The sequence below is a fragment of the Mercenaria mercenaria genome, chromosome 10 (genome assembly GCF_021730395.1).
Source record: "Mercenaria mercenaria strain notata chromosome 10, MADL_Memer_1, whole genome shotgun sequence".
NCBI lineage: Eukaryota > Metazoa > Mollusca > Bivalvia > Venerida > Veneridae > Mercenaria > Mercenaria mercenaria.
The window spans coordinates 46,994,734-47,010,055 of record NC_069370.1 but is presented as its reverse complement, the minus strand read 5'-3'; the positions used below and the strand labels follow the sequence as shown (position 1 = coordinate 47,010,055).

Here is a 15,322-nt window from a genome sequence, read left to right as displayed (position 1 = left end):
TTTACGACAAGAATTGTCTATTACTTCTGCAAACAAACATGGACCTGGAATTACAGGTCTTAATGCACGTTTGTATGTTTTACGACAAGAAATATCTATTACGTCTGCAAACAAGCACGGGACTGTACGGGATTTAATGCGCTGTAGACTGAGGTTTTGGAGACGAACGATTGTGGTAATTGCGACATATAGAGGCAATTATGTTACACTAGAGTGGCGGATCTATATTATCAATGACCTTATTGATCGAATTGTCCTATTCCCTGGTTGCAGAGATTTTCCAGGTGCCCTCGTAAAATCAATCAGCCACGCATGTAACATGACATTTTATGATTAAATTTGAATTCATTGGCAACGTAGATTACATTATGAGCCGCGAGAACATGCACAATGCACAAGTGAGTACTGTCATGATTATTTTCTTGGAAATTTATGTGACTGGGGTCTTAAAGATTCCGATTATTTAAACAGTTCCAAATATAAGAAATGACGTCATGGCCGTAGCTCAAACGTAGATAAACTTGAGAAACAAGTATGCGCTAACGTTCAGGTATGTATTTTATTGTAAATTTAGTTTAGAAGATATGACATCAGTTGTACTATGAGAGGTCTATGTTTTGAATTAAAAGTGTTCTTATAATCCCGAATTAAACTATCGCAGGAACTTTACAAAAGTTTACTAAAAACCCTACCAGCATATCAATTAGGAAAGAGTGGACTTTTTTGCGTTTACCCCAATAATCTCTCTCTCTCCTCTCTCTCTCTCTTTGTAAAAATCTAGAATGAATATTTAATGCATGTGTCCTTTCACTCTGAACTCTGCTTTTTCGAGACCTACACACGTTTAAAACTCATGATGAATGCATTATCACACATTTCTCGTAACTACTGCTATTTCATTTTATGTCAGGTCACATAGTAAATCTGGAATAAAACTAACTTGATATCAAGTAAAGCTCGATTGATATTAAATTTGGTTCCAATTCCATTCCAATAACGCCTCTCTGTCAACTTAGAGATGAAATTGTAATTAAAAGGAAATAGGTGCTGGTTGGGAAAGAAAGATTATGTTGGGATGACACGCGCCTGTTTTCACCACAGTTTGAAAGCAATGAATTGAGAGCCACCACTAGTCGATCATTGGTCAATATCCGAAACACGAAGCGCTGTGACACGCGTAAATACACCAATGTTCTGATAGCGCGGATGAGGACAAGCGACTAATTACATCGTGCACTAATATCATACTTGTCATAAAGATAATTTCTTTTGATATTAATCCTGCAGAACTTTTTGACATGTCCTTTATTCATTTACACTGTTGGATACATTTTTCTTTAAAACTAGATTCACTATGATTTGGAAGTGCAAATGATACGCTTTAAATAGAAAAAAATACAGGAATTATAGTACAGTTACACAGAAAGTTTCGTTCGTAAACTGACTTCTCCTAAAGAAGAAGTGATGTGCTTATCTTTTTGTTCTTTAAGACATGTGTAAGTATATCGGATTGGAATGGATTATCACCTAAAGAATTCGGTAAGATATTTGCATAAAATGATTTGTACAAATATTCATTGCTGTATTATAAAAGCTATACGTATTCGTTATTTTTTTCTCGTTATTTTTATGCATTGCATGCCCTTTCCAGTTACATCATATTAATTAATGCCGTGTATGGTGCATGTACAAAGACAGAAGAGATTATGAAATGTTTTTTTTCTAGTAATGAATATTTAATTAATACATGTACTTTTTAAATGTACGAGATGCGTCTCGTAACATCGTATTGAAATAATTCCTTCATTGTAACGTATATCGTATTTAAAGTGGCTTAGTAACAATTTGCTCGTTTAGAAAAAGGAAATAGCTATAATTTTATGTAGTTTAATATTCATAAAATAATGAATTTAAGTTATACAGCTTATATAAAAATATGTTCTTTATCAAATATAATGTACTAAAGCGTTTATAACGCTGATTTCTACAAATTAAATGCGTTGTGGCCATTATATCATTTACTACTTTTATAAAAAAAAAAAAACATGTTTGTAGTAAATGTTTGAGATTTGACAATGTATACACAGCGAGAAAATTACAAACAAGGCTTGCGGAAGGTCATAGCTTTTTCTTAAGCGCCTAAAATGCTTTAATGTACTACTGGAGTTTTCCTTAACTACAAACGCTAAAAACGCAACCAGATGGTCCTATCAGTACCACGAAAACTCAAACAAAACAACAAACAAAATTTATTTACAACTGCACATGGTTCTGCATTTTACAGCATGATCAGATCAGACAAACGCATTTTATGACAACAAAGTACAGTCTTCAATTGTTTGGATTTGAAAGCAGTTTCATTGTACTATATTTGAAATCTGCGTTATTCATATATAATGTCTGGAAGCGTAATAAAAGAACGCTTTAATAATGCATAAACCACAGATAGCAGTATAATTTTAACTAATATTTAAACTGAATTTGCTTAAATAATAAATTAATTCCTAACAGTTCTTACTCTAAGCTAGTTGTTATGACCAGAAATCCAAGTTCTCAGTTTACCAAATTCATACAGCTTTTTCACTGAAGCTGACTTTGAATAATTACGAATAGAATAGCGCAGACATATTATTATATACATTCTGAAACTGAACATAAAACAAGTATTTTTAATAACATGGCCATGGCAATAATGAAAGCAATGGTGTTAACTGGCGGGCAATATTTGTTTGATTTTGTATATGAAATATTTGACTTGACGGCATTCAAAGAATATAATCATGTGAAGCGAATTACAACTTCATGTTTGAAAAATCTTAAAATATTGAGCATTATTGATTTATGCTGTAAATATATATATTCATAAATCAATTAATTACAAACCGTGTATACACAGATAAAAACGATTTAATATAATTTACAATTGTTTTAACGATCCTTGGGTTTTAAGGAAAAAAATTGGTCCAAATTTACAAAAGCATTTTTGTGGTCAGTTTAGAAATATAATAATTATAATTATGTTTTTACTTTTTAATTCTTCAAAAGCAGCTCTTCATTTTTCAGAAAGTATATTAAGTTTTCCCCTTTTTTTATATTCTCTGCGAATGACATAAATTAAAACAGTTTCTTTTATAAAAAAAAATCAACAACAATAATAACAAAAGAGAAAATCAAACCATTTACATAATTCACTGTACAAAATGTACGAAACTCAATGAAATTATGAAATTCAATGTACTAACTGAAAGCAATAAATAAGAATGATTCATACAAGGACATAATTAGATTATTTTATTTCCTGATGTGATGTTATCACTGGTACGGAAGTTTTGTTGTTCGTATTTTGATACTAGTAAATGTAATAACAATTCCTTCCTAACATCGTTAACAATAAATACTCTCCTATAATTTACATTTTGTAACTGAGGGCCGCTATGCGAATACCAGTATCAGAGCTTTGCGAGCAGCAAGGGTCCAGATCATTCGATTCCATACTGTCAGTTTATCAATTGCAGCACTTGCTTGCAACAGACTGCATGGATTTTTCAGGCTGATCTGGAGCTATGCTGGTCGCAAATCCCTTATGTTGGTTTCAGCATAGCGGCGCTCATATAATTGTTGGACACTATGTTACAGTTTAACTTATAATGGTACAGGAATGGATCAAGACCAAGACTGTGTTTTTATTTTAGCATGGCAATGTTCATAATTCATAATTTCTACAAAATGTTGCAATTTTACTTCATATCTCCCATCTATCTTTATATTTAATTAATTGTATATATGTATTACATCCCATCAATTCCGTTTTGTTTAAGTAAGAAAATGTCCTTTTATAACTTGTGGTATTTGATAATAGTATATTATTTTAATTTGATATCCAGCTGCCATGCATAAATTATACATTGTGTAATAAAAGTAATAATATGTTTGGCTCATTGAAACAGTCCTGTCCGTATGACATTATATTAGTCTGATAATTATATTCTGATTTATTTCCATGATGAAATTGTTTGACACCACATGCCGGTGTAATGAAGTATTTCGACCCCCCATAGAATAACGACCCCCCGGTCATTATTCTATAGAAAATGTGACTCCCTTCCTGTAAAATATTGACTCCCCTTATAAAAAACTGACTCCCTTTGAAAACTCTATAGAAGAACGACCCCCGGTCATTATTCTATAGAAAAACTGACCCCTCCAAGTAAAATACTGACTCCCTAAAGATGACTCCCTTCGAATCTCATAGAATAACGATCCCGGTTATTATTCTATAGAAAAAGTGACTCCTTCCATGTAAAATACTCACTGCCGAAATTACTACATTCGAACTCTCATACAATATCGATTCCCGGACATTATTCTATTTAAAAAAGTTACTCTTTCCGTGTAAAACACCGGCTCCTAAAAAGACTTTCGACGATAATATCTATTAAAAAGTGATCCCCACCAAACCTAACGGACAATTTTACTAGATCTACAACTCTAATACCCTCCATTGCTATAGTTAACATTTTGATTGTACTACTACTACTGGTGCCGCTACTTCTATTGGTATTACTACATGTACTTCTTCTTCTTCTACTACTACTACTACTACTACTACTTCTACTACTACTACAACTGCTACTACTGATACTACTATACCTGCTTCCACTAATACGTCTTGTACATCTACCTCTTCTTCTCCTGCTGCTGTTGTTGCTGTCACTTATTCCTCTGCTGCTGCTGCTGCTACTGCAACTGCCACTGCCACTACCACTGCCACTGCCACTACTACTACTACTACTACTACTTTCTATTGTTGCCGCTACCGTACCTTACTGCCACTGCTAAGTATTGCAACTTCTATTAATACTAAGTTCTATGCTAGCAGTTTCTTGTGCAGTTTTCTTCTGAAGAATTACTTCATACCGAAGTTTGCAGGGATTATTGACACTGGTGTGTTTTGTGAACGTATTGTGAATTGTTATTTTCCTGAAAAAAAAATGTATACACCAAGATACAGCGTCTAGAAATAGAATCTCTTTTCCCGTTGCGGAATGCTCTGATTTCTGTGTCAAGTGATGGTATCTGGGGCTAATGGTCAAACGGAAGGACGGACGGATGGACGGACGGACAAGGGCAAATCTATTTGCCCCATTCCCCCGAGTGGGTGCATAAAATGCAGCACTTAGGCCTTAGATACATAAGTTATCACTAAATTTGACCAAATGACCGGGGGTCGTTTTTTGTATGGGAGTCAATATTCTTCGTGAGGTTCAGTTTACTTCACGTGGGGGAGTCACAGTACTATGATCTGGAGGTCATAATACTATGACCGGGGGGGGGGGGGGGCATTATTCTATGGGGGTCGAAATACTTCATTACACCGACAGTCGAAGTTTAAATACATGTATAACATTTATCTAATGAACTATAATATGCAAATACTTTTTCAGATTATATGAGCCGTGCCATGAGAAAACCAACATAGTGGCTTTGCGACCAGCATGGATCCAGACCAGACTGCGCATCCGGTCAGGATCCATGCTGTTCGCTAACGGTTTCTCTAATTGAAATAGGCTTTGAAAGCGAACAGCATGGATCCTGACCAGACTGCGCGGATGGTCTGGATCCATGCTGGTCGCAAAGCCACTATGTTGGTTTTCTCATGGCCGCGGCTCATATTGTATACGAGTTCATAAGGTGCGCTCATTGGTCAGCACAATATAATGCGCTTCATGAGACTACATTCATTTTGACAGTCAAGAAAATAGTTCGTATCATAGTCATTTGTTAACGAAATTTACCGTAGTAACTAGATCACTGTGTGAAATTAACCGTTGTTGATACTCCCTTTGGTTTTTGTCTCCAAATATCCCGAACCAGAGTCTGTTACTACGCAGTCGATCTTGACACGTATTAGAAAACTTAAAAATAGCGTTACACAACAACAAAATCATTATTCAAGAAACACGAGGATGTTTTCGTAGCTGAGCTGAAAAAGAACTTACATATCAAATGATTTAATACAGCATTAATATTTAATGCATGCAAATTCCACAGGGGTCTTGTTTTCACAAAATGCTACAAAACATGGCCTATTTTTTCTGATAATGTATTGTCCATGTTATGAAATATCTATGTGGCTTGTACGAGTACAACACAAGTGCATGCAATTAATTTGAGAGAAAATGATGAAAGATCAAAGATGAATTTTTCCCACATGAACGTTTTTTAAACTTCTGGCATTTGTGTACAATTCGCGGCGGCTGGCATTTCAAAGCGATCCAACACACACAGCTTCGTCATCTGGCATTCAACAAAAGGCTATCGGGCACATCAGGCATGCACGCAGTTTCTTTGTAAACTATGTTTAGTCACGACAGAAACAGTAACTTGACAAGGCCTAAGTTCTCTATCAAGCAGTATACTAAATAATGCATTCATGTTTCTCGATTCTTCACAAATGTTATCGCCGTAATTTCGTACAAAAATAATATAATTTGTAATGAAAACAAAAGGGGACATGCGAATCTTCAGTATCCAATTTCATTTTGTAATTTTCATTAAGACAATGTGTTGATATCACGTTACAATTTCATTAGATATGAAATTACCATTGATCCGTGCGAGTGAAATATATCAGGAGCTTCGCTGCAGAATGTGTTTAACAAAAACACTAACATCCTTACACCAGCTGCTTCCATTTGTAATTGATGTGCATTGCTTTTCACTTTAAACTCATTCTAGCCACTTCAAGTCATGTGTGCATTATTATGTATGTTTTTGTTGTATACTGTTCAATATGTTTTATTTTTTCCGTTTAAGAAAAGTGGTTTCATTTCAATACGGAGCTTTTTGACAGGCATTGAACTAAGTTATCATGTTAACTGGTTTGTATACTAGTACACACTTTCTTTCCATTTAGTTACGTTCGCACATATTTGAACGGCATATATTTGAATAACGGTCGTATAAATTCTGTCACAAATCAAAAAGTTTTAGGTGTTCATATAGATCAGCATTTAAAGTGGGATGTACACATCGAAAATGTCTGTAAAAATTATCCAACAAATTTACACTTCTCCGAAAGATCTCAAAATTTCTTACACTAGAAATGAAACAGTTGTTGTATAATGCCTATATCATTCCAGTTATTGACTACGGTGCGATAATTTGGTGTAATACTCCCAAAACTTACTTTTCAAAAGTCTCGGTGTTTCAGAAAAGTATTGCTAGATGGATATTAGCAAACTCTTGGTTAACTTCTCCGGTTGCTATGTTTAAAGAACTGAAATGGCTTTCTGTCGAAAACAGACATAAATTACTTATAGCTATAATGACGTATAAGGCTCTGCATGGTTCAACCCCGGAGTATATTACTCAGTTGGTTACTGTTTCCGACAACAAGTCATACAACCTAAGATCTAATTCCCATTGTTCAATTACTCATTTCAGACTCAATTCAGATTATATGAAACAATCTTTCAAATTTTTATCAATGGAAGTGTAGAATTCTATACCAGTTATTATCAGAATTGCAGCGAATGTGAACTCTTTTAAATACAGTTACAAAAAAACTTTTATTTCTGCATAATCATAATACTACAGGTGCTCAGATCAAATTCGTTTCTACCTTTTGTTGTTGTTGTTTGTTTTTGTTTTTTTTTTGATGTTGTAATGTTTTAATATGTATTTTAATAATTTGTACCTTGTTGAAGACCTCGTTGTAAATATATGATTTCATTTTTATCTGCTTATGTCACTGCATAATGAGTTTACCTTCGTAAAATAAAGAAATTATTATTACTGTTATTATTATTATAAATGTAATGAATTCTGCTGGTATGGGCAACCTATATATCACATGAAAGATACTAATACCTTCATTTTAAACTGGGTTCGGCCAGTTGCTGACATATCTAAAGATAAATAAAATGAGCCGTGCCATGAGAAAACCAACATAGCGGGTTTGCGACCAGCATGGATCCAGACCAGCCTGCGCATCCCCGCAGTCTGGTCAGGATCCATGCTGTTCGCTTTTAAAGCCTACTGCAGTTAGAGAAACTGCTAGCGAACAGCATGGATCCTGACCAGACTGCGCGGATGCGCAGGCTGGTCTGGATCCATGCTGGTCGCAAACCCACTATGTTGATTTTCTCATGGCACGGCTCAAATGTAAACTTTGTATTCAGTATTAATATTAGAACTATCATTGGTAGTACTTTGTATACCTAATTACATTTAAATATAGGGACATCTACATATAATTTAGGCATATGTACATGAGAAACAAAACACCAAAAGATGAAAATAGAATCACTTGCAGCAACACGTCATGTATGTAACAGCTATTCTCGAACTTTTTCGCTAGAAATGAGTCATAAAATTATGGCTTATTTTGCGTGTAATAATGATTGTCAGAGAACATGCATATTCATTAATTTAGTCACAATAGGCTTGATTGTGCTATTTGCTTAAATATTATAGCAAACAACATTTAAAAGTCCATATTTTCTACGTGTTTTTGATGATAACTATCAATCACGCATAACCCAATTTAAGAATTCTCACATAAACACAAATTCATATCAATCAATGAACAGTTACGTCCTGTTATTTTGTGTGTCCAGCTTATGAATTCACGTTGTCTAGTATGGTTATCATTATATTTCCTATGGTTGCTTAACTGGACATTTACAGCAAAATAACCAGTTGATTATTTGTCTAGTATTTATTGAAACAATTTTATATTTGACAGACATGCAGTGTTAAAGAATCAAAAATGGACGAAGAAAAAGTCGAAATATCGAGGGTTAACCGGAAAACTGATATACATTCTTTTTAAAATTCCTTGAGTTATGACAGTTTTCCGTTCATCCCTCGATATATGATAATCATATTATACTTACCAAACAGCCTAAACGAATCACCGAAAATGTAGATAAAAAAGAGAAATGTATACAAGGTTTTTGGATTAATAAACGTTGCGCAATGAGTAAACACCATGACTACAAGTATATATGTTTCAGATACGATGTTTTAAAGATGAGATATTTATCGGGTATTAACTTTGTATCGAGAAAAATGCACGAGCTCTGCAGCGGAAATATTGTGCGACTTTAGGAGCGCAATGAACAAGTGCATATTTCTCGATGCAAAGCTAATATTTTTTTATTACATACATATGTACACGTATTGATATCATTTAAATATTATGAATTTGTTCAACATCCTGAATAAAACTGATAATACTGACGTAAATGGAGAAAAAAAAACATCATAACATGACATGAACTCACACACACACCCGATATGAAATTCAGACGTCAATATGAAAAAGTATTGACGTTTTTTCAAGTTCTGTTATACGTTAACGGACATTCTAGCATAAAACTTCTGTTCTTGTCACTTTTCGGGGGTGTTTTAACAAGAGAGAAAACGTGTGTTAACAGAAAGATTCTCGCGCTCACGTGCTGTTATAACACCTTTTTATATATGCGCGTTCCGTGGCAATGCGTAAACGCATTACGGCCCCAAAACGGTTAATTAAAACGGAAATGACTTCAACCTGAAAAAAAAAAAACACGCAGACGTTCCCGCGCGTTTCATGGAATAATGACGCTGAGAGAGAATGTATTCATTTATTAGTGTTTTCTTTCGCTTTTTATGCTAGAATAGCGTTAGCGCATGTTCACTTCGTGTTATAACATCTTCAGAATCCCTTGGGATACGTTGGTACCCTCGCCCTATGGCTCGGGTACCAACCAATCCCTCGGGATTCTGCAGACGTTATAACACGAAAAAAAACATGCGTTATCCCTACAGTAATAACGAGTATGTAATAAATCACTATATTAGTATTAACTTTATCAAATAACACGCATGCTTATATTTGCCACATAGTAACTTTCGTTTGTTAGTACTTAATAAAGATATTAAATGAACAGATTCTGTAACACTCGTTCAGACTGTAAAATATGTAAACCATGTATTTAATATGCTTCACACGCTATAAAATATTTGTCAAAAAAAGATTAAATTTAGATGTTCATGACAAATTGAAATAGTAATTAAGATTATGTTCATTTATGATTTTCACCGTGATATCAGATTGTCACTACACTGAATATAGAGGACTGTTTCAGATTAACACCGTGAGTAACATTAGTGTCACTAAACAATGAGTTTTAGATGAACACCATGAGTGAAAGCCTTTCAAACGACAATTTATAACGATATGTTAAACTCACATACTTTTGGTCCAGCTTGCTACAAAAAAGAAAAAAAAACTTTTAAGCACTAAAAGTGAATGATATTTCTACACTTGTTTAGAACGTTTCACTGGCAGAATATACTGTTTGTCGAAACAGTATAGGAAAGCAATAGTCATCAAAATAATAGAGATTTTCATGTGGAACCTGCACAGCACAGCCCTGATGTCCTTGGAGAAATTAAACATGGAGTTGGTGAAACTTTGGAATATTATCTAATTAAGTAAATCTATGCTTGACTGGTTCTATCATCAACAGGAAAATTACATGTTATCATGGGAGTTTGTCAAAGCGTCCAGTCTGGCATATTTTGATGACGGCATGTAATGAGGAAAAGGAACATAATTAAAATGCATGCTTAAAAAGAAATTCTTGACAGAAATCCTACAAAGTGTGTATATAAAGAGAAGTTCTTTTCAAGTCTAGTAAAATCGTTTACTCTAACAAAAAACTTATGTTCCTTTTTAAGAGGTACTTCACAGAAGAGTAGACGTATGTTAACAAGGTCACGATGTTCTTTGAAATTCATATTCAGCGTATCACGGTGAAACGTGAACATAAAACATGTACGTCCCAATAATGAAAATTGAAAACTTCAACGCTTATTTAAATAACGTTCAATCACTTTAACTTTTTACACGTTTTGTGCTAGAATATCTTAAACGCACGTTTGTGGCCCGTTAATGCATCTACAGAATACCTCAAAGCAAATTGTTTGCCCCATCCTTTCGGTCTCGGGCACCAGCCAATTTCTCCTCATTCTGCAGATGTTATTACAATTATTTAAAAAAGAAAACAACGTGCGTTATCTTTTCAATGTGGCAATTGTGTCATAAATGTAAAATTGTAGCCACATCTAAAGCATTATCTATTAAATTTATGTCACAGTTGGTTATACTAAATTTTTTGAAGTATTCATTACTTTCCATATACAGCTTTATTACATTTGAGGACATATGTTCAAGTTCTACATGGCATTTCGTTTTAATTTTAGCTTTCACACACGTATTGATATAAATCTAACATTTTCAGATATGCTATGAAAAGTCCCACGACTGTCCTGACACGTGAGGCGGAATTAAACAGCTGTTCGCGTGTTCAATTCAAGTACAATGAATTGATAGTAATTAAAGCTATATTATGCAGAGACTATTATTTAGAAATCTCGAATTGTTTGAACAGGAAAACAGATATTTTAATTCTGTATTGATCAACCCGATGTCTTTATTTTTCTATGTCAAGTTTTAAAAACATATTCTTACTGCTACAGTTCAATATGTTGGAAAATAACACCTGTTGTTCTGTGTATTTAATTATCATATAGAAGGGACGATTTTATTGAATACCATTGTCAGGCATGAAGTTTAGTTCTTATCTGGTGTAACACATGGTCTAATGGACGTAAAATCACACTAAGTAATTTCATGGAAGTACTGCAGGAAATTATATGCGACAGGAAATATATCATATGCCTATGTAAGGAAGGAAAAACGATTGCAATTTACCTGTGTTTCTTTCATTCGGCTGTCGATACGGATTGTTTACATAACGGTGATAAAATATTATATGTATACCAGTGATGAATCTCAATTTTCAGGATTTCGAAAATGTGATTGAGGAACAACAGCCGCTGCTCATCTCCAGGTGACGTCATGTGTTTAGAAGATGTACCGAATTGTTCTTAACACTAGACCAGTAATTTTCTGCGGGACTCTTGTTTTTCTCAGCATATTCAAAGCAATCGCAGGTAATTATTTTCATGTATACCTGTGCTATAAAAAGCATATTGTGTAATCAAGTGGTTATAGTCTGTTTCAGAAATGTAGAATTCTCTTGTGAACTGTGTTCATTTCATGTATATCCGTAGGTAAGATATATACACACATTTGTTACCATGCATCTTGCATCATTTGGAAATCAAAGGGAACTTAATAACAAGCTTTCAGTTAATGAAAGAGCTGCAATTGTGCGATAACTGTTATGGCATAATTTCCATTTCTTTTTTATTTTGATAAAATGTACAATTATAGTATAGTGCGAAAGCTGACTCAAATTATGAAAATATATCCTTGGCCTTGACCATTTGTATTTCTCAAAAAAAAAGGTAATTTAAGCATTTATGAGCATGCTTTGCAAAATTTTGTCTACTTTATGACCTGGTTGCTTATCAAAAATTTGTTAATTACTAAATTGTCAGGAGTCATTATAACTAATTCAGTATCACTACCTGTAAAGTAATAAAATTAGACCAAACAACAGGACTTGTTTCTTAAATTTGTTTGAAATGACACACAAAATTAATGTATTTTGGACTTGCATTCTATGAATTGTATTTCTCATATGATTGAGGTAGGACATATCATGGTTTATCAAAAAATAATTCAAAAGATTTCAGCAATGTAGGACTGAATTCTATATACAGCTGAGGTTTCTATGTATTCAAGGTTTTTTCAAGCGTTCCTACAAAGCGGCATGACTTAAAAATTCGTCTTCGGCTTTTTGTTACTACTTTTGTATGTTTACCTTTGGTGTTTCAAATTAATTAAATTAAGAAATTTTCTGCTATATTTCCCCTGCATTTGTTTAATGTTTTCGTTGGACATTACTCCTGTGTGGCATACGTGAAGCCTGGATAATATCATACGCCAAGTCAACACGTTCGGCTTTCTATAATTCATACCGACTCATTGTTACAATTCCCTGATATTATTTTTTAATTAGCTGTTAAGCAAATGAGAAAACCGAAAGAGTGAATTTAATTTGCTCCGTATCTCCCAGCTCGTGGATAAATAGGAAAGATATTGTATCTTCGAAGAAATCCAGAACAAAATTATAGGGAAATTTCAACATAAAATCGTAGTTATAGCATCATGTCCAATTTTATATTGAAATTAATCAAATCATAGTTTCATGATTAAAGCACATTCGTTACTTTTAGTGATTGATTCAGGTATGAAATTTAACTTGAAAGAACATCTGTAAAGTAAAATCTTCCACCGAAAGAGAATTTTCTACAAAAGTGAGAACGATGTAAAGTTTATAACAATCTTCAAAGGGAATGAGTAAACTTATGCTTTAATACATGTTCACCTTTCTCATCTACTATAGTTCTGACAATGTTCCAAACTAGGCATCCAGCTGGTATATGAGGAAGATATAATACTCCTGGTCAGAAACCTTTTTTTTTGTATGTCCTTTTTAATGAGCACGCCCAGAATCACGCGAACCAACAAGGTGCATTGTAAATTAAACTAGACTTAATATAAACGTTTTAAATGTGTATATATTTACTTAAGGATAACATGGTGTAATGGGCCTCAATTTCACCAAAAGCGTACATACAACTTGATAATGTAAGCTTTAAGCATGTAAAACAATAGAAATAAGGTGCATATTGACAAGTTATATAGTGACTGAAGTTCTCTAAAATTTCATTTAGATTACCTCCCCTGATAATTTTGTTTTTTCATGAGTTATCTCCCCTGAAAACTAGAAAAAATGATTTTCTCCTTTTCCTTACGGGGAATTTTAAATTTCTTTTTGATATTTGTATCAGAATCATATAATGCAGCTTTCTACCGTAACATTTTCTCGAAACTCGAGTTCAGATTCTCATAATCAAAGAAATTATATATTTTCCATAGGCATCAATGTTAACGTCAATACCGATTATCTCCCCAAACAATGACAACATTTGAAAAATCTCTCGGTGAAAAGTTTTTAATTATGAATGTCTTTAAAGTGACCAAATTTCATTTAAAAAATTACCATCCAGTTACAAGATATGAAATATGGCTATTACACCATGTTATCCTTAACATACTTATCATATTGACAAGTCCTTTTAAGTTGTTTCCAATGATTATACCATTCCACTTGTTTCACCTTTTAATAGACATTTGTTAAGGGATATAAGTCACATATAACTAATTGATTTAGAATACTTTTCTATAAGGCTTGCAATTTATTGACAACTTTTGCAGCTTTTGAAAAATTATAATGACTTTATGAACAGTTCAGCTTGTTGATGACAGTGATAGTGATACCCTAGAGACGTATATCACGTATTTAATTGGTGCATGCAGAAATATTGATGTTTCTCTGTGTACCTTCAAGCCTGTAAGCAATTACCTTTGTAATCTTTCTGTCTGATTGATCACCTTAATTGTCAATTATTTTAATCGTTATTCCATGTTAGATGTTAAATATGTTGTGCTATTTTACTGCGATGCGCAGTTTATATGCGTTTTGCATTTGCAACCAAAATCCGTAAAAAGAAGCAAAGCAAACAACTGTTGTAGTCAAGTTTTATTGAACTTAGAAATAGCAAAACTTTGTTCCGTCTTCGAGAATTATGTCTTCAGTCTTTTTTGAGTCGAGTTCCGTATGCTCTGTCACGTTGCTCTCTTTTTGTACAAGGCTGTATAGGAAACTAAACAACGGAGAGGAGTGAACAAGATATTATATAAGTATACTTAGCGTAGGCAATTTTAAACTTTTCCTGGTGATTGTCAGCTTCTACTGCATGTCTTAGTTAAGCACTTCGACATTTTACGATGACATTAACGTTCAGTGCTTGGTACAATTTAATTGCAAATGAATTATAGTCCCGTGTCAATGCTATTGGGCAAACTGAGTAAAAGGTCCATTGATCAGTTTGATCCTTTGGTATTATGAGGACTGAGATAAGCAACAGAACATGGAATGTTAAAAGCAAAAAGAGTGCAAAGCGATAAATAGTCTAGCATTTCTGAGAATATGGATTTGATTATAGACCTTTGAAGTGCTATTGTATAAACGTGAAAAAATGCAATTTCTGATATATATTAGGTTTTATGTCAATTCACGTATGAGTAAGAATGATTTATTTCAACTAAAGAGGAATAAGCGCAGGGTCTTCGGTAGGTACATTGTAAAATGTAATAAGTATCCGTAGTTAACTGTAGGTATTTTATAAGAGCCGTGCAATTAACGGAAATGTCTTTAGGCCCGGCTTGAATAACTTTAGTACCAGTAAATGCTTTTAAACAAAGGGTCCGTGCTGTTCAATAACTTATCAA

The 15,322-nt window shown here is 33.6% G+C and overlaps 1 protein-coding gene across 4 annotated transcripts in view; it reads left to right on the top strand.

Moving 5' to 3' along the window:
• Positions 1-1,121: 1,121 nt before the first annotated feature.
• Positions 1,122-15,322, top strand: part of LOC123560750 (cell adhesion molecule DSCAM-like) — a 104,054-nt gene continuing 89,853 nt past the window's right edge. For 2 of the 4 annotated variants that reach the window (XM_053552994.1, XM_053552993.1), the window contains exons 1-2: positions 1,123-1,539; positions 11,860-12,009. In XM_053552994.1, the coding sequence (XP_053408969.1) occupies positions 11,928-12,009 (82 nt within the window). In that variant the 5' untranslated portion in view covers positions 1,123-1,539; positions 11,860-11,927. Of the gene's footprint in view, positions 1,540-11,436; positions 12,010-15,322 lie in introns of those variants that run through there. The other 2 variants (XM_053552991.1, XM_053552992.1) reach the window with 2 other exon arrangements.